General features: G+C 44.7%; 1 protein-coding gene across 1 annotated transcript in view; it reads right to left on the bottom strand.

Moving 5' to 3' along the window:
- TRIM71 (tripartite motif containing 71) overlaps nt 1-20450 on the bottom strand; it is a 46685-nt gene extending 26235 nt beyond the window's left edge. Inside the window, exon 1 of the mRNA XM_081164450.1 lies at nt 19502-20450. Within this exon, the coding sequence (XP_081020576.1) occupies nt 19502-20449 (948 nt within the window). The 5' untranslated portion in view covers nt 20450. The remainder of the gene's footprint in view (nt 1-19501) is intronic.
- Nucleotides 20451-21533: the final 1083 nt, after the last annotated feature.

Raw genomic sequence — 21533 nt, 5'->3', positions numbered from 1 at the left:
GAATACCAGTAATATAGAGATTTATATACAATAACACTATGGTGGGTAGCTTCTTTTTGATGTACACTTCCAGGATTTCTACCTTGGGAGTCTTCTGGAATTGTGTCCGAGGAAGGGGCATGGCGCTACATGTGTTAGCGCCACCCGTGCACAATCTAGGTCTATGTCTTCAGGTGTTCCACCGCAATGTGGGAAATTTTGGGGTGGAGCAACTGGGCAGGCACACACAGTGCCTAAATAGGGCTTAAGGAAGAGATAAAAGGTAAAGGGACCCCTGGATGGTTAAGTCCAGTCAAAGGCAACTATGGGGTTGCGGCACTCATCTCACTTTCAGGCAGAGGGAGCCGGCATTTGTCCACAGGCAGCTTTCCGGGTCATGTGGCTAGCATGACTAAACCACGACAGAACACCGTGACAGAAACCAAAGCACACAGGAAATGCCATTTACCTTCCCACCACAACGGTACCTATTTATCTACTTGCACTGGCATGCTTTCAAATTGTTAGGTTGGCAGGAGCTGAGACAGAGCAATGGGAGCTCACCCGTTGTGGGGATTCGAACCGCTGACCTTCTGATCGGCAAACCCCAGAGGCTGAGTGGTTTAGACCACAGCGCCACCTGCGTCCCATAAGGACAAATACGATTTGTGTAAGGGGAGAATGCTACTTCTTTAAAATTGGATTGATAAGAGAGCACAATGAGGACATTTCGAGGATATATTCTGGCTTGCTTGTAACCTTAGACCTTTGTTGCTGTGGCGGTTGTTGAGGTGAACATCGTGTGTATAAAGTGTCACAATTCTCTCTCAGCTAGCATGTGGTCTGGAAAAGCCTGACACAGCATATTTCTGAAGATAAGTTGGTGTGGAGCCCTTTTGACTGCCCACGGTAGGAATCTGGATAATAAGCAATTTGAACAATGCCAACAAGCTAAGGAAACAGTCAGCAAAAGAGGCTGGGTTAATTTGGGGGATGTGATAGTGCAAGATCTCTGAAGATATTCTAAGGAAAGTAGTGTCTGTAACTTTCATGAGTGGCCATACATTTAAATCACAAGCTGTTGTCATTATCCCCAGAGAATCATGGGAACTGTAGTTTATTAGGGCTGTAGAGCACCGTAGCTCTGTGAGAGGCAAACTACAGTTCCCAGGATTATTTGGAGGCACGTACAGTGTGTGTGATGTGGGATGCGGGTGGCGCTGTGGGTTAAACCACAGAGCCTAGGACTTGCCAATCAGAAGGTCGGAAGTTCGAATCCCCGCGATGGGGTGAGCTCCCGTTGCTCAGTCCCTGCTCCTGCCAACCTAGCAGTTTGAAAGCACATCAGAGTGCAAGTAGATAAATAGGTACTGCTCCGGCGGGAAGGTAAACAGCGTTTCTGTGCGCTGCTCTGGTTCGCCAGAAGTGGCTTAGTCATGCCGGCCACATGACCCGGAAGCTGTACACCGGCTCCCTCGGCCAATAAAGTGAAATGAGCGCCGCAACCCCAGAGTCGGGCATGACTGGACCTATTGGTCAGGGGTCCCTTTACCTTTACAGTGTGTATGAAGGCAAGCTGGCTGGCAGGAGCTGCTGGAATCTGCCCCTTATGGTGAGTGTCTGAGCAGTAATACCTTTGCAGTTAGGAATCCTTCAAACTTGACTACTGAATCCTTCTATGCAGGAAGGAATTTGAAGAACTTCCTTTCCTGGCTGACCCTTGCCTGAGCAACCAAGTCCTCTTGAACTCTTGCATGTTCCTGCACCCTTGTTTCCAACCTCTTCCCCCTTGACTCTGGCTTTTGGTTTGTCCTTTGATCCTAAGGGGCTCTTTGGTCTTGGCTCCCCACAGTTGCTGCCCACAACCCAGGCCCCAATGCTGTGTGACCCATAACCGCAGAAAGACCGAGCCACAATAATTTCCATTTATCTCTTACTCTTCTTCATTCATTAATCAGAGCAGCAGGGTGCTGACATAATACAGAAATTACAAATGAATACAATCAAAGGCACCATTCAAAACACAGAGATACAATTAAGAACGAAGCTTGATAAGTAATCTTAGGCTGAAAGATAGGGATTGGCCCAATCTTCCTACCTTATGTGTTTGTCGCAAACTGGGGAAAATTTTGTACACAACCACCGTGGGATAAAAGTGTAATAACTAACATTTTGTTCAGTAGAAAAACTCTTTCTCACTTTCCTTGAAGAGCTTCTATTTGAAAGTGAAGTGATTTGTTGGAAAATTTAAAATGGGAAACATGGATTCTTTGGTTGCAAGTTTCATCCTGCCCGGAAGAAAACACTTAAAACCTCAAAATTAAATTTTAAAAAACCCAGATTGTCCTGGAGTACCCGATATCTGTGATCATTAGGTCAAGACTGCCTAGTCATGAGTTTTGTATATTGCATCAAGACCGTGTGTTTATTATTGCTATCTATTCATCCCTAGTGAACAAAAACACAGAACACCCAATCTGTTTGTCCCTTTCAAGTTTAAAGGTTTTTCTGGCATGGGGTGGGGCATCTTTAATTTAGTAACAAGCCTTGAGGTGCAAGATACATCTGGAAAGAAACAAAAGCCCAGGACCCAGCAGTACTGGGAAATTAAAACATTGGGTCATATTCAAACGGACTAGGAAGTCAAAGGTCAAGGCAGCATTAAATCATTAGTTTCCCAGCTGCCACCATGGCGTGGTGTTGACCTTTGATTTTGCAAGAAGTGGCCCATGCAATTTTCTGGTGGCAATCTGGCAAGAGCTGAATTTTCTACTCACACCATAGCATTTCCTGCTGTGGAGTAACAATTAAAGCACCCAAAAACATGCAAGCACCAACAATTCCAAGAGGATTAAATTAAATTTGTTAACTTTTGAATTTGTGAATAAAATATATTGATTATCTCTGGTATGCTGGAGCTTTTACAAAACACACACAGCTGAATTTGCTGGCAGACCACTGGAATTGTGGAAGCGGGGCATCACTGCTAGTTCAGCAGCAAGAGACATTTGAGTTCTGAAGCTATGAACTTCATATGTTGAGTTCCACTTTGTACAATATATATGAACTATATGCAGCAGGTTGCCTGAACTGAGCTCAAAATAGATCAAGCTAGAATACTATTATTCAAAATGCCTTCAGGGCCAGTTATACATTTCTCCCCTCTTACTAAAATAAAGCTCTTCAAATGGAAAATAATATCATGTCCAAGATTTCTTTAAAATCATGCTAGATTCCAACAATTTTCAAAGAGTTTAAACCCCCCCCCCTGTTTCTTGCTAAACAGCAATGTTCTTTTACTAGCTTTGCCTCTTATCAATAGCGACAGGCAGCATATCTTGGTGTCAACCGAGCAAAAATGCAACTTCTAAAATATTGAGATGTTTCAGATGAGAATTAGTCAAAGTTGAAATTTAAGGGAAGCATCCTCCGAGAAGCAACTCGAACATTTGAGACGCAAAAGGTGGGGCAGAGTGGCCAAAAAGTATTTCGCTACAAATATCTGAGGTAGACAATGAAGGGTCTTAAATAATTTCTCCAGCCCCCTCCACAAAGGGAAAGCGGGCAGCAAGCCGGAGTACTAAACAACAATGATCAATGCAACAGCTAGAAAAGGGAGCAGAAGGTCAAAGGAAATGATTAATTCTGTGTAGATCATCAACAGGATGGGTCCTGGACTGGCTCACAACACCCAACTACCCTAATAAGTGCATCTGTTGACCGTCTTGGGAATACAAGACTGTGTTAGAGAGGACTCCCCCCCACCACCACCACAAACTATACTCACTCTCGAGGGCCAGGTCCCATTTTGTTTCAGTAAGTAAAAAGTAAAATATTCCAGGATTAGGTCTTACAATTTAACCAACATCATTATTCATTCGTTATAATAATTCTTGAACTCATGGAGCCCATCATTATCCTATTTGCTCTCTCATTTTACACATATCTTACTGCACTTCTGAATGTCTAACATTAGAATAACATGCCCTTGCTTTTCACAGCTTCTTGTTTGAATATCCATTGCTGAGAGGAGAGTCAGACTGTGCTGGCCCTGAAAGTTCCATTTTTTTAAGGTTTCTAATGTTGGGTGTGGTCCCTCTTCTGTTGCCCATTTTCTTAGAGATGCACATATACTGTTTAGCTATATGCTGTGATTATTGTACGTTGTTGGTTTTCGGAGTGGGGAGATTTAAAAAGCACACACAACTGGATCAAGCTAAGAATGTCACCTGACTTCTCCAAACAAGTTTCTCTGCTAATGTAATGAAGCATAATCTTGAATACCAATAGCCTATGTTAAGATCTCTCTAGTATCTAGCAATTCTTAATCTAGCTTCAGATAACATGAATGCAACTTTTAGCACAGAGATCTGCAGCTTTCCAAAACACACTTTTTGGGGGACAAATCTAAAGTCGGATTTATTGCTTTTGGTTTATCAGCACTCATTCCTCATTAAAGCAAAACACCTATGTTCTACTTGTAACCACTACTTCCATAGTGTAGTCAAATTTGCTTATGATTTAGCCACGGTATGGCTCTGCTGCAACTAAAGGTATCTTTGACCCACAGCAACTCTTAGCTAATAATTGTTTGCCTAGCAACCAACCCTACTAGAAAAAAATAGGCGTATAAACTAAGAACTGCTAGAGGTAAAGAAAAAAGGGGGGAGGACAAATTACCGTATTTTTTGCACCATAACACTCACTTTTTTCCTCCTAGAAAGGAAGGGGAAATGTCTGTGCGTGTTATGGAGCGAATGCCTACGGATCGCGGGGAGATCTGCAGTCGTGAGCAGAGGATCCATGGTTCCCCTTCCTTCCATCCTCCATGGCTCACTTTGAAACAGCAAAGCGGGAGAAGAGCCGCTGAGTGGGCAGGAGAGAGGGACAGAGAGCCTACTTGCTTTAAAGGAGCAAAGCGGGAGAGGAGAGGAGCCGCTTACACGAGTGTAAGCGGTTCCTGTCCGGTTGGCTCCTTTAAAGCAAGCAGGCTCTCTGTCCCTCTCTCCTCCCCACTCAGCTCGCTAAATAGTATTATTAGTAGCATCCTTCTCCACACCCCCCACGCGTGCTCCTTGTCCCTTGAGTGCTTTTCCTTCCCTCCCCACTTAAAACGTGGTTACAAAGCACGGATCCACATGGATCCTCAGGATTTTTGCATTGGGTCACCCCAAATTCACCATCAGATCACATAGCATGTCCATGGCTACATCTTGCACCAAAAAAATCACGCACCCACTGTTGCCTGGGGTCGCAGTGGTGCAAAAACGTGGTTACAAAGCATGGATCCACATGGATCCTCAGGATTTTTGCATTGGGCTACTCCAAACTCACTGTCAGATCACATGTCTGTGACCACAGCATGAACCACAAAAATCATACATCCACTGTTTCGTTTAGAATATTTTTTTTTCTTGTTTTCTTCCTCTAAAAACTATGTGCGTGTTATGGTCTGGTGCATGTTATAGAGCAAAAAATACGGTACTTTTTGGTTGGCTATGTTCTGCATTATTAACATAAACAGTGAAATCATACCAATCTCCACCCGCCCCCTGGACTTATAAATGGCTGTGGATAATACCAAAAAAAGTAGAAATACATGCAGAGCTTCATGAACTAAGGTTTGCTGAAAATGCCGCTCATCTCCCTGGAAAATAAGTGATAATCCATGTCATAGCTGTCAACGTTTCCCTTTTCTTGCGAAGAATCCTATTCGGAATAAATTCCCTTTTAAAAAAATTCCCTTTTTAAAAAGGGAAACGTTGACAGCTATGATCCATGTCAGTGGGTTGTTTTAGAGCCTTGCTATAATTTCTATTATATCAAAAATCAGGAATGTATTACTGATGTCTCTGCCCCCCTCTTTGTCTCTGCTTCAATATTTCATGTCCATTTTCTGTGATGGCTTTGTTCTACACCTGATTCTGCATTTTTAATTAAAAAAATGGTAGCAATAATTGTTTCCTTAGCGTTATCCAAAACAACCTCCTAAGTCAGAATGTTTAGCAAAGGGCCAATTCATTTGTGAACTGCCATGCAAGTGGCCAGGAATTTATTTAATTTTAAGCCGTGTGCATCTGAATACATGGGCACACTGAACTCTAAGGGTGCCAGAAGCATCCTTGGGATGCAGGAAAGAGCTACAGGAAAAGGCCTTCTCTGTGGCTGTGCCCAAACGATGGAATTCCCTTCACCTGAAAGCTTGTTCGGCACCCTCTCGACCTTCCATTGTCTGAACAAGATATTTTTGTTGCAGCAGACATTGGGCCTGTTGGGTTGAGTGGTTTTAATAGGCCAATTTCCTGCTTAGGTGTTTTATAAGCATCTCTGCGGCTGTTGAAAGCTTTACAGTAGCAATTTTTGATGCTATTTTTGAAACAGAATAAGAGACCCCTCAAAAGCACGCTCAAGAGCTGTTATCACTGCTGAAACTGACGACTTATCAAGATAGTACATACGAGCCATTTTTTAGAACGTGGGGACTTGGGACAATATTTGTCGCTTTAAAATGTAAAAACATAACAAATATACCATGTAGCATTCAATACAATTACTGGGTTGAAGACAGTTGCTAAATTAGTGTTTGTACAAGTTTCCTATAAAATATTTAGTATGGATTGTTACAATACGTGTATTCATGTATGAAACAGTTGTGTATATTTGCAGTATGGCAAGTATTTTTAATGTTTTCCTTTGTGTTTTTGGTGAAAATTTGTGTTAAGCCACCATGAGCCTTCTGGCCACAATGGAAGGGTGTGGAGTGAAGATTTTCTAAATAAATGGCCATGCAGAGAAACAGTGTTAACTATTGGTGTTCAGAGACGCTGCCATTTCTGTGATCATGGCTGCACATGGCATATGGTTGCCAATTCTGTTGGTTAATATGTTAGCCCCAGCATTCTCTTTGAGTAGATCCCAACCATTTTTAATGGTTAATATATTAGCCCCAGCATTCTCTTTGAGTAGATCCGAACCATTTTTAATAGAAAAGTCAGTAAAACATTTGGATTGCTTCCTAACAGAGGCCAGAACTCCAGCAAAAAGCAAGGTAAGCCACTGTACTGTGGGAGTTCACTGTACAGTGGTACCTCAGGTTAAGCACTTAATTCTTTCCGGAGGTCTGTTCTTAACCTGAAACTGTTCTTAACCTGAAGCAAAGTTCTTAACCCGAGGTAATATTTCTGGGTTAGCGGAGTCTGTAACCTGAAGCGTATGTAACCCGAGGTACCACTGTATTCCTCACACCAGAGTCTTGGGAGGGGAGAGTTTGGGAGGGAACTTTAGTCACTACCAGAAACATGCAATTTTGCTCCCAGAAGGCTGGTGATTTTTACTAGAGTATAATGAAAGCTAGTTTAACTGTATTATCGCTGCACCTAACCATGTGCCACCAAAGAAGCTTATCCTGAAGTGTAGTTTATATACATTTTATAAGTTTCCTAAATAAATGCTTATGCACACAGTCTACCACTAGAAAACTGCACACCTTTCTGAAGAGCTTACTTCTTCTTCATGTCAACACACATGCCAAACGTTGACTAAACGGCAACAAAATCTTCTTTAAAAATGATCCCAAATTGCTTCTTTTATTCAGACAGGCAAGATCAGGTCCGTATTCGAAGAGTGATGAGGAAGTATGCTGCATTCCCAGTTAGAAACTGGTATCAAGAATGATAAAGGCTCATAAATATCTGAACTTAACCAGTCCGAGTTTGCATAATCTTCACAGTAAATGCAAAGGGGTGGGAATAATCATCCAGTCAGCTGAGTCATCTCCCAAGCCAGCATGCCAGCAGAACTCAAGTCTACAGGTCTCAAACTGTCAATACTTGTTAACGCTATCAATTTGTTCCCTTTTTTAAAGGGAGGGGCAGAGGGGAGAAAATCAGCCTATGTACTTCTAGGAGAAGGATGATTAACTTTTAAATCTAATGTAAGCAAGATCAGCATTTGCTTCAAAAGGCACGTGTGAGAGAGAGGTGTCCTTCACAGTCTACTTGAAAGGAAGGTGGTATCTCTCAAGAAGCCCAATCAATGGCTTTCTATCCCAGGCACTTACCGTATTTTTCGCTCCATAAGACGCACCAGACCATAAGACGCACCTAGTTTTGGGAGGAGAAAAACAAGAGAGAAAAAAATCTGAATCTCAGAAGCCAGAACAACAAGAGGGATCACTGTGCAGCGAAAGCAGCGATCCCTCTTGCTGTTCTGGCTTCTGGGATAGCTGCGCAGCCTGCATTCGCTCCATAAGACGCACCCACATTTCCCCTTACTTTTTAGGAGGGAAAACGTGAGTCTTATAGAGCAAAAAATATGGTATATCGGTCATTTCCCGCTTGTACTATATCTGTGTAAATCAAAAGTTGTAGCTTGGAAAGGGGGTGGGAGTGAACCTAGAATTTCTTGTGTGCTTTTAAAAAGGCATAAGAACCATTGTGGAGAGCAGTAGGGTTTCAAGTTGCCCTTATATGAGACTCCACTATCTTGCTACGTAAAAAGTTTCCAAAATAGTGCAATAACCGGATTTAGAACATGCCAGGTCCACAACAGCCTAACAAGGACTTCATTAACCATTGGGAAAGCAGCATTCACTGTTCTTAATACAGTGGTACCTCGGGTTACATACGCTTCAGGTTACATACGCTTCAGGTTACACACTCCGCTAACCCAGAAATAGTACTACAGGTTAAGAACTTTGCTTCAGGATGAGAACAGAAATTGGGCCGAGAGAGAGAGAGAGAGAGAGAGAGAGAGAGAGAGAGAGATCCCCTATACAGTGGTACCTTGGGTTACATACGCTTCAGGTTACAGATTCCGCTAACTCAGAAATAATACCTCGGGTTAAGAACTTTGCTTCAGGATGAGAACAGAAATCGGGGTCTGACGGCACGGCAGCAGCAGGAGGCCCCATTAGCTAAAGTGGTGCTTCAGGTTAAGAACATTTTCAGGTTAAGAACGGACCTCCGGAACAAATTAAGTACTTAACCTGAGGTACCACTGTATGGAGTGTAGGAGATCAGGGATAGGATGGGATGAGCCAAAAGCCATCAGAAGCCAAGATCAGAAGCCAACACACCAAAATTCACCTCCTCAAATATTCATCTCCATTCAAAGATGAGGTCGAGGAGAAGAGACCTTCAGGTTAATCAACAAATCTGCAACAACACAGAAAATACAAAGAGGAGGATTCAATCCAGGAGATGTAGCCAGTATACACTTCTCCAAAACAGTGTTTATTGGTTGGGTGATGGCAGCCTCAGCACTAACGCAACTTTCATTGAAAGGGTCTCTCCTCTTTTCTACACAAAAGCTTTGATAACAGGGAGGAAATGCATTTCCATCTATTTGGCTCGCTTTTTCCACACAGTCCACAAAGGGCAACAGAACCAAATCCACTTCCTTCCCCTTAAGCTTGAGTGGCAGAATACATGCTCAGTTACAGACTTCACCTGGTAGGGCTGGGAAATGTCCTGTCTGAAACTTTTCAAAGTTTCTGGCACAGAATATCCTTCTGACTGAATTGCTTCTACAAGAGAAGCGCCCGCTGCACATTACTGATTGGTGGTTGTTGCCAACACAAAACTGATTGGCACACAGTATTTCATTTTAATGCAATATTGACAATATTGACTCTAGAAATGCAATGCTCCCGATATATAGATATTTTAATGGAATGATACTTTGCATAATGAAAGATACTTTTTATTGGTTTTTCTGTTCCTCGCCCTATGTTATAAGTTAGAAATCTTACCATCTGCTAAGGTCAAATAACCAACCTACAGAAGGACTGGGGGTGGGGAGGGAAATCTAACCAACATGTGCAAGCTTAGAATTAGAATTGGTTCTACCAGAGCTACATGCATCTAGATCTTGGGTAGGCAAACTAAGGCCCGGGGGTCGGATCTGGCCCAATTGCCTTCTAAATCCAGCCCACAGATGATCTGGGTATCAGCGTGATTTTTACATGAGTAGAATGTGCCCTTTTATTTAAAATGCATCTCTGAGGTGTTTGTGGGGCCTGCCTGGTGTTTTCACTTGAGTAGAATATATGATTTTGTTTAAAATGCATCTCTGGGTTATTTGTGGGGCATAGGAATTTGTTCATTTCCCCCCAAAAAATATTGTCCAGCCCCCCACAAGGTCTGAGGGACAGTGGACCGGCCCCCTGCTGAAAAAGTTTGCAGACCCCTGATCTAGATCAATGTTTCCTTCCTCTTCTGTTCAACTCCCTAAGAAGAACTACAGCTTTTTTTATCTCATTGCCCCACCCCCACCTCCTCAAAATTCACACGGGCAACATAACTGGATGCATTTGACAACCACTGCTATTCATCATTGCCACTAGTTAACTTTCTAAGGAAATGCAGCTTCCGGGTTTCCACTTAGTACACAGTTAAGATGGCAGACATTTAGATTGTGGAAGTATACACAAGATACCGAGGTGACACAGCAGCAAACTTGTTCACAATTTCAAGCTATTTGTTTGTTGGTCAGGAACTAAGCTCTCTTGCCATGAACTTATAGTGTTGCATGAGGCAGGATCAGAATACAGTACAAGGTAACATTAAAGCCAACTACACATCAAAAGGTGCAGGGAGCTGGGAGCCAACCCATCGCAATACTTGTTTTAGTGCAATTAGCATACATTCAAGAGGCACAATTTCAGAGAAGATGCTGGAGCCAATCCATTCATAAGTTTAAAAGGTCACAACAGCTCTGGTCCAAGCAGGGATATATACATTCCAGGAAGTACACGAAGAGGAGAGCTTCCATTGTTTTAAAAAGCACAGAGAGAGAACTCACTTCTGTTTCTCATTTTTAAGGGAAGGCTAGAAGAACGAAAATCCATGTCATTCTGAGAGTACAAATGTATCTAATCATGCTGGCTTCTAGTGCACAGCGTTTCCTCCACTTTTCTCAAGAACTGGCACACAACAGGGGTTTTGGACAAGATATTTGAAGAAGTGCATGGAACACAGCTGAAATGGGTATCTGACAGATAAAATTAAACAGGTTGCAAAATCCAAGCAATACACAATATTTTGCCCTAATCCCTGCTGCCATCAGAAAACATGCCACCTTTTCCACCGCAGGAATAGCATAAAGCTAATGCATATATGGGACATAGGAGAGCCTGGCCATCTGAAAAATTATTGGGAGTTCACACTGCAATCTAAAGCAACACAATGAAGAGCATGGGGAAAGCAAAAGAAGAAGAAAAATTGGCCTATAGCCAAGACTAACAGAGCACCCCACAATAAAAATGATACTAACTCATTTCCAATATGTACCTTGGAAGTTGAACGAAATCCGTTCCGGAAGTCCATTCGACTTCCAAAATGTTCAGAAACCAAAGTGTGGCTTTTGACTGAGTGCAGGAAGCTCTGCAGCCCATCGGAAGCTGCGGAAGCACCGTTGGACATTTAGCTTCCAAAAGTAGTTCGCAATCCGGAACAGTCACTTCCGGGCTTGCGACGTTCGGGAGCCAAAACGTTTGAGAACTAAGCTGTTTGAAAACCAAAGTACGGCTGTATTTAACACAACGGGCTGTGTTCAAATGAGATCCCTTCTTTTAAGAACCTAGACAGCAAACCTTGCTAGCATGCATCTTTGAAAATACATCCGTCCTCCTTCATGCAGCCTACTCCCATTTCTCCCAGAAAGCCGTGGCATTATTTACAGCTGCCTCTTCCCCATCACTCTAGGACCAAGAAGAGGTGGCAGCAATGCTACCAACTCTGCCTCTTTCACACTAAAAACACCATTTATATGCAGAACCTGCAAAATATTCTCCTAGCACAGCCTGGTGCTCTGCAGCTGTTTTGAACTACACTTCCATCAGCCATGGGTGGCGCGGTGGTCTAACCACTGAGCCTCTTGGGCTTGCCGAACAGAAGGTCAGTGGTTCAAATCCCCACGATGGGGTGAGCTCCCGTTGCTCTGTCCCACAGCTCCTGCCAACCTAGCAGTTCAAAAGCATGCCAAAAAGTGCAAGTAGATAAATAGGTACTACTCCGGCAGGAAGGTAAATGGCGTTTCTGTGTGCTGCTCTGGTTTCGGTGTTCGGTTGCGCCAGATGTGGCTTAGTCATGCTGGCCACATGACCCAGAAAAACTGTCTGCGGACAAACGCCAGCTCCCTTGGCCTGTAAAGCAAGATGGCCGTCGCAACCCCAGAGTCGTCTGAGACTGGACTTAACTGTCAGGGGTCCTTTACCTTTCCATCAGCCCCTGCCAGCACACATGTTAGCTGGGGGTTGATGGGAGTTGTAGTCCAAAATAGCTGGGAGCCCAGCAGGCTGCCCAAGGATATACAAGCAGTGTAAGCTTTTTAATCTTCTCTTTCACAGTTCAACCAACTTTTCTCCAGAAATCAAGTTCTGCATCCAATGTACTACCCCTCTAAAAAGAGGATTAAAAAGAGAGTATAAAGGAGAAACAGCATAACCTAGAGTTAAGTACAGTGGTACCTCGGGTTACATACGCTTCAGGTTACATACACCTCAGGTTACAGACTCTGCTAACCCAGAAATATTACCTCGGGTTAAGAACTTTGCTACAGGATGAGAACAGAAATCGTGCTCCGGCAGCGCGGCAGCAGCAGGAGGTCCCATTAGCTAAAGTGGTGCTTCAGGTTAAAAACAGTTTCAGGTTAAGAACAGACCTCTGGAACAAATTAAGTACTTAACCCGAGGTACCACTGTAGAAGTATCACTATGGGTATTAAATTCACAAAGGAAAGGCCCTGGCTTCCCAGCGAAAGAAAACATTTTTTGGAAAGGGTGCAAGTTTCCAGTGGGAATATTCTTCCACATTGCAATGTTAATTTTAGATGCCTTGATTATGTGTTTGAAAGACAGGGTATAAATCTAAGCAATTTTTAAACAATGATCGTGAGGAATAAATCTACAGAGAAACCATGAAAAGAAACAAGGCTTGGTGTGCATATTAAAAACCGACCCTGTGAATACAGGGCCAAAACTGGTTACTAGTTCCCAGTTACTAATCTGAAATAAGGCTAGGAGCACAGGAAAGTTAATTCACCTTAATAAATTTGTTTGTCTCTGAACCCCGAAATAAGATTTGGTCTACCTCATAGCTGCATGATATAGGGCAGGAACATGCAGACACAAGCTGCAGTTGCTTATTCAATTTGTTGATTAAGCTCCATTTTAAAACTTTCAGGCAAATAAGGAACGGGAAACTATGAGCCAACTTTAGCTACATGTTGTCGCTGGAAGATCCTCACTCAGAATCTGATTTACCAAGACAGATATGAGGCTTACTCTTTGAGCCCCAGGGAAATGTTTAACTCTCTCATTTTACACTCTATATAATCAAATTGTTACTTTTTCACTAGCTCTTGTGGCTCTTGGGGTCACTTGCTATGATAGCTGGCACCATGCAGTCTGTTGTTTACCTAAAAAACTCGCTTGTTCTTGGGGGAAAGTTTGAACAATTCTTAAATTCTAGTGTCATGGTTTATGGCAAGCTGTTTCAGGAAGCTACAGTGCTGGGTAGGCATCCTTGCGATACACGTTGACCAAAAATGAAGGAGGTGGCACAAGTTATCATAGCAAAACTGAAAAAATAAAAATCCAAGCTCATGGATTTGAACTCTGCAAACACTGCACAACAAATTCTGCATGGGACTTCTGAGATGTCTGTGCCCAAAATAATGCGGAAATCGAGATTCAAAACAGGGGCACAGTAACTCCATCATGCAACACTTCCATGAGAAAATATCAGAGGGTGGGTGCAAGAGAGCAAGCCAGAAAGAAATTTATTCCCCCTTCTTTGCCACCCCACTCCAACAAGAAAGGAAGAGAACAGGAGAGTGTCTTTCCAGGGAACATCTCAGGTTTTTGTTTCGAGACAGAAACACTGCCCTGCGTAGACCCAAAGCTCTATCACATCTAGGTAAAAAGCATTTGAAGACACCACAACTAGAATGCATCTACATATAGCTAAGCACTGTGCAAGAATGCTGCTTAAATAAACAACATTCTCCTCCTCCCTCTCCCCACCTTCACTGTTCAAGCTCCCTTTTGACTTACCCAAGGCAATCAGCACAACTTGAGATAAATATGTTTGTCCCTTGGATTAAAGGTATCCTGTTAAACGATACTTATTCCCTGCCCACTGGCAAGCACAAAAATAGTAAGAAATGGAAACACTGTGGAAAACAGTCACGTACTACAGACAGAAGCTCTAGCAGACTGGCCAGGCTTTCTTATTACATTTTATATCCCATCTTTCCTCCAGTGACCTCTCTTCTCCCCACTATTTTATCCTTACAACAACAGAGGAAGAGAAATTAGAATGAAAGCTAAATTATGCACACCTGGCCTAAGGTTGCCTGATGAGCTCCACAGCTGTGTGGAGATTCGCACCTGGGTCATGCAGGTCCTAGTCCAGCACTCTCTAACCCACACCCCTGTAAAGAAGAGTTGCAGACATTGTACAGAGACCAACAAAAGTCACAAACCTAGAGCATATGGAAAGTATTCCTGGTCCTTTTGTGCTAGTATCAATTTGTTGTTACCTTCTCTGACAGACTTACTGGGGAAGAAGCCTTCTATAGACTTGGATCTTGAGTAGACACTGAAAGAACTGCAGTGTTAAGTAAGGAATATTTCCAACTCAGGCATTTAGTTGTGGTATTTTGAAGAATTGCCTTAGCATGTTTGGGTTTTTTCTTCTCCATATTGCAGACTTAATGGCTGAATTCTGCACAATTGTTCAGGGACACCTTTCTCTTATTATTTTTAATTCTAATTACAATTTGCTCCACAATTGTTCATTTGGTACAACGAAAACAAGCTGTGAATTTACTGTAATCTTTCTCAACAATATTAAGTATTCTCTAGGGTTTCGCTTTTGGTATTCAGAGTCATCTCTCTCTCAAAAAACGTTTAAGATAGACGGGATGTACGTCAGACGCATTTGTAGAACAGGAAGATGCTTCCTTCCCCCATTGCTGTTTTGATTCCTCCAAGTATTCCAAGTTTTAGCTCACCCCTTTGGCTCTGGATAAGGAAAGTCCATCAGGATAAGCAAAGTATTTAAACTGATCAATGTGGCTCATCAAACACAGATCAAGCCATTTCTCTCTATTGCCACTTGAAGACATGGCAACAAATGGTCAGTGTTAAGAATTGTCAGCTCCATGCAGTGAACAGCTGCCCATGAACAGATTCTAAAAACTGGCCTCCACATGGCAGCTGTGATGGGAGCAGTGGCCCATCATAGGTTGTTTGAACATTAGATGGGGAAGGCAAACCTTAAAAATTAAAGAATGTTAATATCAGATTTGTATTGTGCTCAATATGCAACACAGCACATTCAAGTGCATTTTTTCCACTACAGAGTTAAAATCCTCTTTTAAAAATAAAATTCTCTACATGTTTAACCTGCAAAAATCTAACTGTTATTAGGGGGTGGGTGAGCATACCCTTCAGAAAGCGTGTTTAGGACTGCAACTTTAAAATATTGCAGTGACAAGAGTTTACATCACTTATTCACTGATTATCTGCTGCAATTACTCTAGACAAGGTCTGAAAACCCAGAAATGGGACTTTTGCAGGAAGCAGGCAACAGAAGCATGAATGCAAAGCAAGATGCAATGCAACTTAATTTTTCAGCATGGTACAAGATCTCAGTATCATTTGGAACCTAAGCTTCCAACCTAAGGTTCAGTTACAACTTCACATTCAAGAAACATGCCCAATGCAGCTAACAGCAACAAGTATTTCCAGTTTCTTACTGTGTGCCCTATTTAAGGGTAAACCAGTTTAAACTATAACTGAGAAGGTACTGAAAATATTTGCTGGGAAGAAGTGGGAAGAAGACATCAACAACTATCAGCAGAAATGCTCCAAATACTTACAGCAGTAAGGAATGTTATTCTTGGTTGAGCTTTGCAGGCTTAAAAATTTGCATTTAAAGTTCCAAATGCCCTTCAGAGGCCCACAAAGAGACATGAGTATTTGTTAGACATTAGAAAGCTCTGTGGGAGAACCAAGTGCTAATGAGGAGATTTTTGCATTTCCTCAAACCCTTCCTGAAAAAAAGACTTCCTAAAGGGTCCTTTTATTTACCAAATTCAGGCATTCTTTCTCATCCCCCCCCCCTAAATAACCACACATAGAAATGGTAAAAAGTCACCCAGTTTCTTGGTATGAACAGGCTTGACTCTGCTAAGAACCAGTCCTTCTTAAAATACATTGGGGGGTTTTAAGCCTAAATAGTGCATGTACATAGCAATAATCAAGGGGAAACTTTGCCCACTCTGTCCTCAAGTCATGACTCTTATCTCCAAAGTAGTCAGGACCAGCTAAGAAGTTTGCTGGGAAGCAAGCTATCTTCTTAACAATGAAGCCAATGGAAAATTCCACTGTGGCACACTACCGCCAAGAGGAATGTCGCAATGAGGAATGTCGGCTCACAAATTGAACTTCCAGTTCATGCAGTTGCTACTAGAATCTAGATTTTATTATTTGGGGATCAGAATGCCTACTTAATTATGACAGTAACAAATTGTTAGAATATAGATTTACGCCAAGTATGATTCTCTTCTTTTAAATAAATAAAAAATGCTAGTACTTGAAAAAATTGCATTAAATTGAGATTATCAAGGTGCTGCAGACTTTTATTTATACATTTAATGCAATGTGATTATATGCCTATCCTTGCTTACAGCGCACAGGTGTAATTTTCAAGCGTTATAAAAATAAACGTATAGCAATTTGCTCTTGCTTTCTTATTTTGTTCCAACTATTGCTATTTTATGTTATGTGACTAATGGGAAGCTTGCCAGAATTCAAATTTAAGGGCATTTGGGTCTAGCTTTTGGTTTAAATGATTAGTTTATTAGGAGTGCAATTCTAAACGTTATGTTTTCCTTTCATTTTATTAAGTGTTTGATCCTTCTAACGAAAAGTTTCTTCGTGAGCAGCATAAAAGTCTCTCATCTCACTCAATCTAGGAACTTCCAAAACAGCATGTTCCTGGGTGCTTTTCAACATCATCATAAGTGAGAACTTTGACACACTACACAGCATTATATTTTTATAACAGGAAATTGATTTTAGGTATTATCCAGTGCTTAAGGTTGAGGAGACAACAAGCTCAAAAGCACCTCTCCTGTTATGCACTAATCTCAGGATCATTTCATTTTCATGTTTCCTTCCCAATCAAATAAACTCGACAATAGTGACTGCATTATTTTTGTTATTTTTTCTCTGCCCAGAGACAACCTCTAGACAACAGTGACAGGAATATTTTTTGGAAACTGTGAACACACTATAAGTAGCACAATTATTTTTTTGAGGGGGGGCCTGCAACACAACATACACACCAAAAGAAACTCACATGACTTATATTTTCTTTAACTAAAGAAAAGTTCAAACAGTGAAGATTCTTGTTTAAAAATGAAAAAGAGCAAAAGTGAATCACCATGAGAGAGAGAGGGAGAGAGAGACTGGGCTTCAAAGCCATCTTGAAACCACATCCTCTGACCATGTAAGCCTTTGTCTATATCCCACATGTGCAAGCTCTAGCTGTTACGCAGCAGCGAAGATACTTTACATATGCTCAGAGGCATTTGGTTCCATAGGTCAGCCTTGGGTCGTATTACACCCTGACAAACTTCTAGAAGCTACACTTTGGGAGATTTATTTGCATGCCACAATCCTCCACAAAATCCACAAGCTAAGAGATGGTGACCCTTAATTCCTATTTTCATAAGTGGACTTGTAGCATTTCCATTTTAAGAACCCACAGTCTAAACTGCAGAGCGTAGACTGGCAAAGTTATCTGCTCATGTAAACCACTATTTTCAAGAAAACAAATGGGGAAGGGAATCCTGAAGGAGCAGCTTTAGTCCATCTCAGGAGACAATCTTGCAATGCTGGGAAGAGACATGGAAGTCACAAAAAGGAACTTGCAACAAAGTGAAAAAATGTGTCCTGTTTGCAGAGTTCACAGGGCTTCAATTGTCGGCTCTCCCACTTGATTCTGATTTCAGTACTGTGTGTTAAACTTGTTAAATTCATGCCCCCCCCAACCAGAACACACACATCACTTGTTCTTCAGCATCCGGCAAAGTTTTGCTCTTAAGAGCTCAACCATCCTCTCTTGCCTGCAGCACATGCCCCCCCCCCCCAAAGCAGCTCTACTGCTTTGTACAGCATTATGGAGATTTACTCCAGTTAAGCGTGGACAGCTCCACGTGAACAAAGCATGCAAGACGCAGGAACAGGGAAGTAAAGGGCTGGAAGCAGCAAGCACACCGTGTAGGTGTAAAAAGGGGGAGAATTAAAGGAAATTAAGGTTGCCAGATGTCCTGGAAAGGAAGGGCAAAAGCTCTTTTAAAAGGCTCGGGGAGGGAGGGGAAGAAATTGAAAAATAAATCCCATTTCAGTACAGCTACAAGACAATATTATGAGGAATAAATGAAGCTATAGAATAAGGGGAATTGCCAAATGCACGGGAAAAGTATACATTTCCTGCAAAAGATAAGCGGAACTTGTAAGAACCGCTATAAATTCTTAACAGAGCAACAATTTACACAGGAGGGACACCTTATTTCCCAGCATTCCTCTTGAGGCTCTTATGGGCACAGATTCAAAAATAATTCCAATTAACACAAATCGGTTACACCTTAGCATCTTTGAGCCACCTTCCTAGAAACCACAAGTCAGATCAGAGGGAACAGTACAGTGGGTAATTTGTCTCCTTTGATTTTCTCAGTGCACACTTGTGAACAAAATCCGGGTTGATAGTTAAGTACAGAAACAGGGTCCCATATAGTAATAGCTGTGAATTTAAGTCATGCAACCTAGTGCTGTTAACCAGCAAAACCAAAACGGTGTTCAAATATGCCTCTTCTGTAGGTGCTCTTTAATTCAGATCGCTCCACCCAGGGTGGAAAGAGCACAGCCGCACATGATCTAAGCAAAGAGTAACACGTTTCCACGTAACATTATCTTCCGTTTTTAAAAAAGCCCTCAAAAAAATCCCAGAACAAAGCAAGCAGCCATTTGAAGCTGATTTGGGGCAGGACTCCGGAGGGGGTTCTCAGATCAAGAAGCTGAATACACGCGGTTCAGAGACTTTATTGCTTAATTTAACCCAATACGGTTATTGCAAGCTGCTCTCTATCCAATGCAACTTACAAAGCCCCAAACATCAGGGCAGGCGAGGGAAGTTTGCAAGACCCCCTTGAGCCCCGGCTCCTCTCTCCCTGTTGAACTTCAGAGGCGGCTTCTCTCCCCGCCTCCCCACCCGGTCCAACATCACTCCCACAAGGCGATTCGGATCAAGGCACAGGAGCCAACTCCTAGGGCTAACCCAATAAAATATTTGAGGGTGCCAACCCCCCCCCAAAAAAAAAGTTAATCGGCACTGCCATTCAAGTGGTGTCTTGGGATCGAATAGGCGAGGCGAGGATTCCCTCCCCAGGCCCCCAAATGCTCGATTCCATTTGGCACCCCTGATTCGGATCAAGGCGAGCCACTCACCTCGTCGTCGTGGTGCTGGCAGTAGTTGACCCGGTCGGAGAAGACGGAGGAGAGGATGGTGTAAGGCGCGGCGGAGTAGGGCTGGCTGAGGGCGAGCTGCGCGGCCGCCGAGGCAGGCCCGGCGCCGGTGGAGGCGGTCGGGCCCGGGCCGAAGCGCTCGATGAAGTGGTCCTTGGTGAGGCGGACGCGCTGGTGGGCGCGCACGCAGTTGTCGCACAGGTGCTCCTGGCAGTCGAGGCAGCGCGAGCTGGCGGCGTTGCCTTCGTCGCACGAGCTGCAGCGAGGCTCGCCCTGGCGGCTGTGCGGCCGTCGGAGCAGCAGCGAGGAGCCTCCGCCGCCGCCCCCCGACGACGCCGAGCCGGCCACGGAGCCCGGCGACGAGCCGCCGCCGGCCGAGGCGCGGTGTTGTTGCTGCTGCTGCTGCGGCGCCGGCTGCTGTCGAGGGTGGTGGTGGTGCCGGTTGTTGGTGCTGCTGTTGCTCCCCCCGACGACGCCGGGTCCGCCGGGGCGCCCGTTGTTCTTCTGGTCCTCGGCGGCGGCCGCCACGACGACTACGTCGAGCAGGTTGCTGAGGAGGAAGTTGGACGAGGGCAGCGCGTCCATGCCCGACGGCTCCGAGATCACCACCTTCTGGTCGCAGATGGGGCAGCGCAGCTTGAGAGAGTCCCCCGCGGCAGGGTGGCGCTGCGCCTCCAGGCACTGGCGGCAGAAGGCGTGCAGGCAGGGCAGGACGTGCAGGCGCCTCGACGGGGCGCACGAGGAGGACGACGAAGACCCCCCGCCGCCGCCTCCTCCTCCTCCACCACCCCCTCCTCCTCCTCCAGACGAGGTGGAAGTCTGCGAGGACGACGACGAGGTGGACGAATTGGACGAGACCGGAGCCGGCGAGCCGCACATCTCCTTGCACAGCGGGCAGATCTGGAAATCCGATTCGGGGAACGAAGCCATTGGGGATTGCGGGGGGGGGGGTCCGGGGGAGGAGAGAAGGGGGAGGGGCACCGGGCTAGCAAGGAGGCCGCATGAACCCCGGCGAGCTGCGGAGACCCGCTTGGCGAGCCCCGGTGGGTGGCATCAAGGAGGCGCGGTGTGAGGGCGCTGCTCCGAGCTTCCTCCTTGCGGGTTTGGCGGGCCGGTGGGTCTGGCCTCTCCTCCCTCCTGGCTTTCCCGTCGGCCGCCCTCTTTTAAGCTCCTTCAGGGCCGGGGTCTCTCTCCCTGCCGCGCCCCGCGACTGGCTGCGCGCTGCTGCTGCGTCTTAAGCCGTTTCCGAGCCGCCGTCGCGCCTTCCTCCTTCCCTCCCGGCGCAGCGCTTCTGGGACGGCGGGGCGGGCGACCGAAGCTTTCCTGGTCTGGAAAGTGCATCGGCGCCTTCGCGTTGAAATCCAGCGCGGAGTGCACGCGATTATTATTCCTCCTCCTCCTTTTTCTTCGACCAGGGAAAAAACAACAACTAAATAATGGGGGGGGGGGAGAGAAGTCTCTGAACCCAGGACCTCTTTCCGCCGGTCTCAGAAGATGGTGAGAGCTGGGCCGAGGGGGGAAATGTCGATGGAGAAGAGGGCCGAAGAGGGTCTTTGGGTTCACTTCTTTCTTGAGAGACTCCGGGAAAGGCGCAAGTTGTTGCCCAGGCAGGCTTCTCCGGCCCCGATCCTCGCACGCCGGCCCCGCCACCGCATGTCGGGAGAAGCTGGAAGGAGAGAGAGATGGCGATCCGGCTGGCGCAGCAGCTTCTGGGCAGGCGGGCTCCCCAAAAGAGAAATGGTGTGCGCGCGCGCGCGCGGAGAGGAGGGGAGGGGTGGTTGCGAATGAATGAAATGAATGAATGGAGCGGAGCGCGCGATCTTACGCTAACGAGCTTGGCGTCTTGCCTTTGGTCCACGCCTTCCGCAAGTCTCGGGGGAGATGGGGCGATCGCATCGATCAGGTCCTCGCCTAAGATCTCCCGGAAAAAGAACACAAAACCCCAGCAACCGCCCACGCGGTCTCTCGGGCGCACACGCGCTCAGACCGGCGAAAGCCGGGGAGGAGAGCAGCA

The sequence above is a fragment of the Podarcis bocagei genome, assembly GCF_964188305.1.
Source record: "Podarcis bocagei genome assembly, chromosome: 12".
NCBI lineage: Eukaryota > Metazoa > Chordata > Lepidosauria > Squamata > Lacertidae > Podarcis > Podarcis bocagei.
This window is presented reverse-complemented; position numbering and strand designations above follow the sequence as displayed.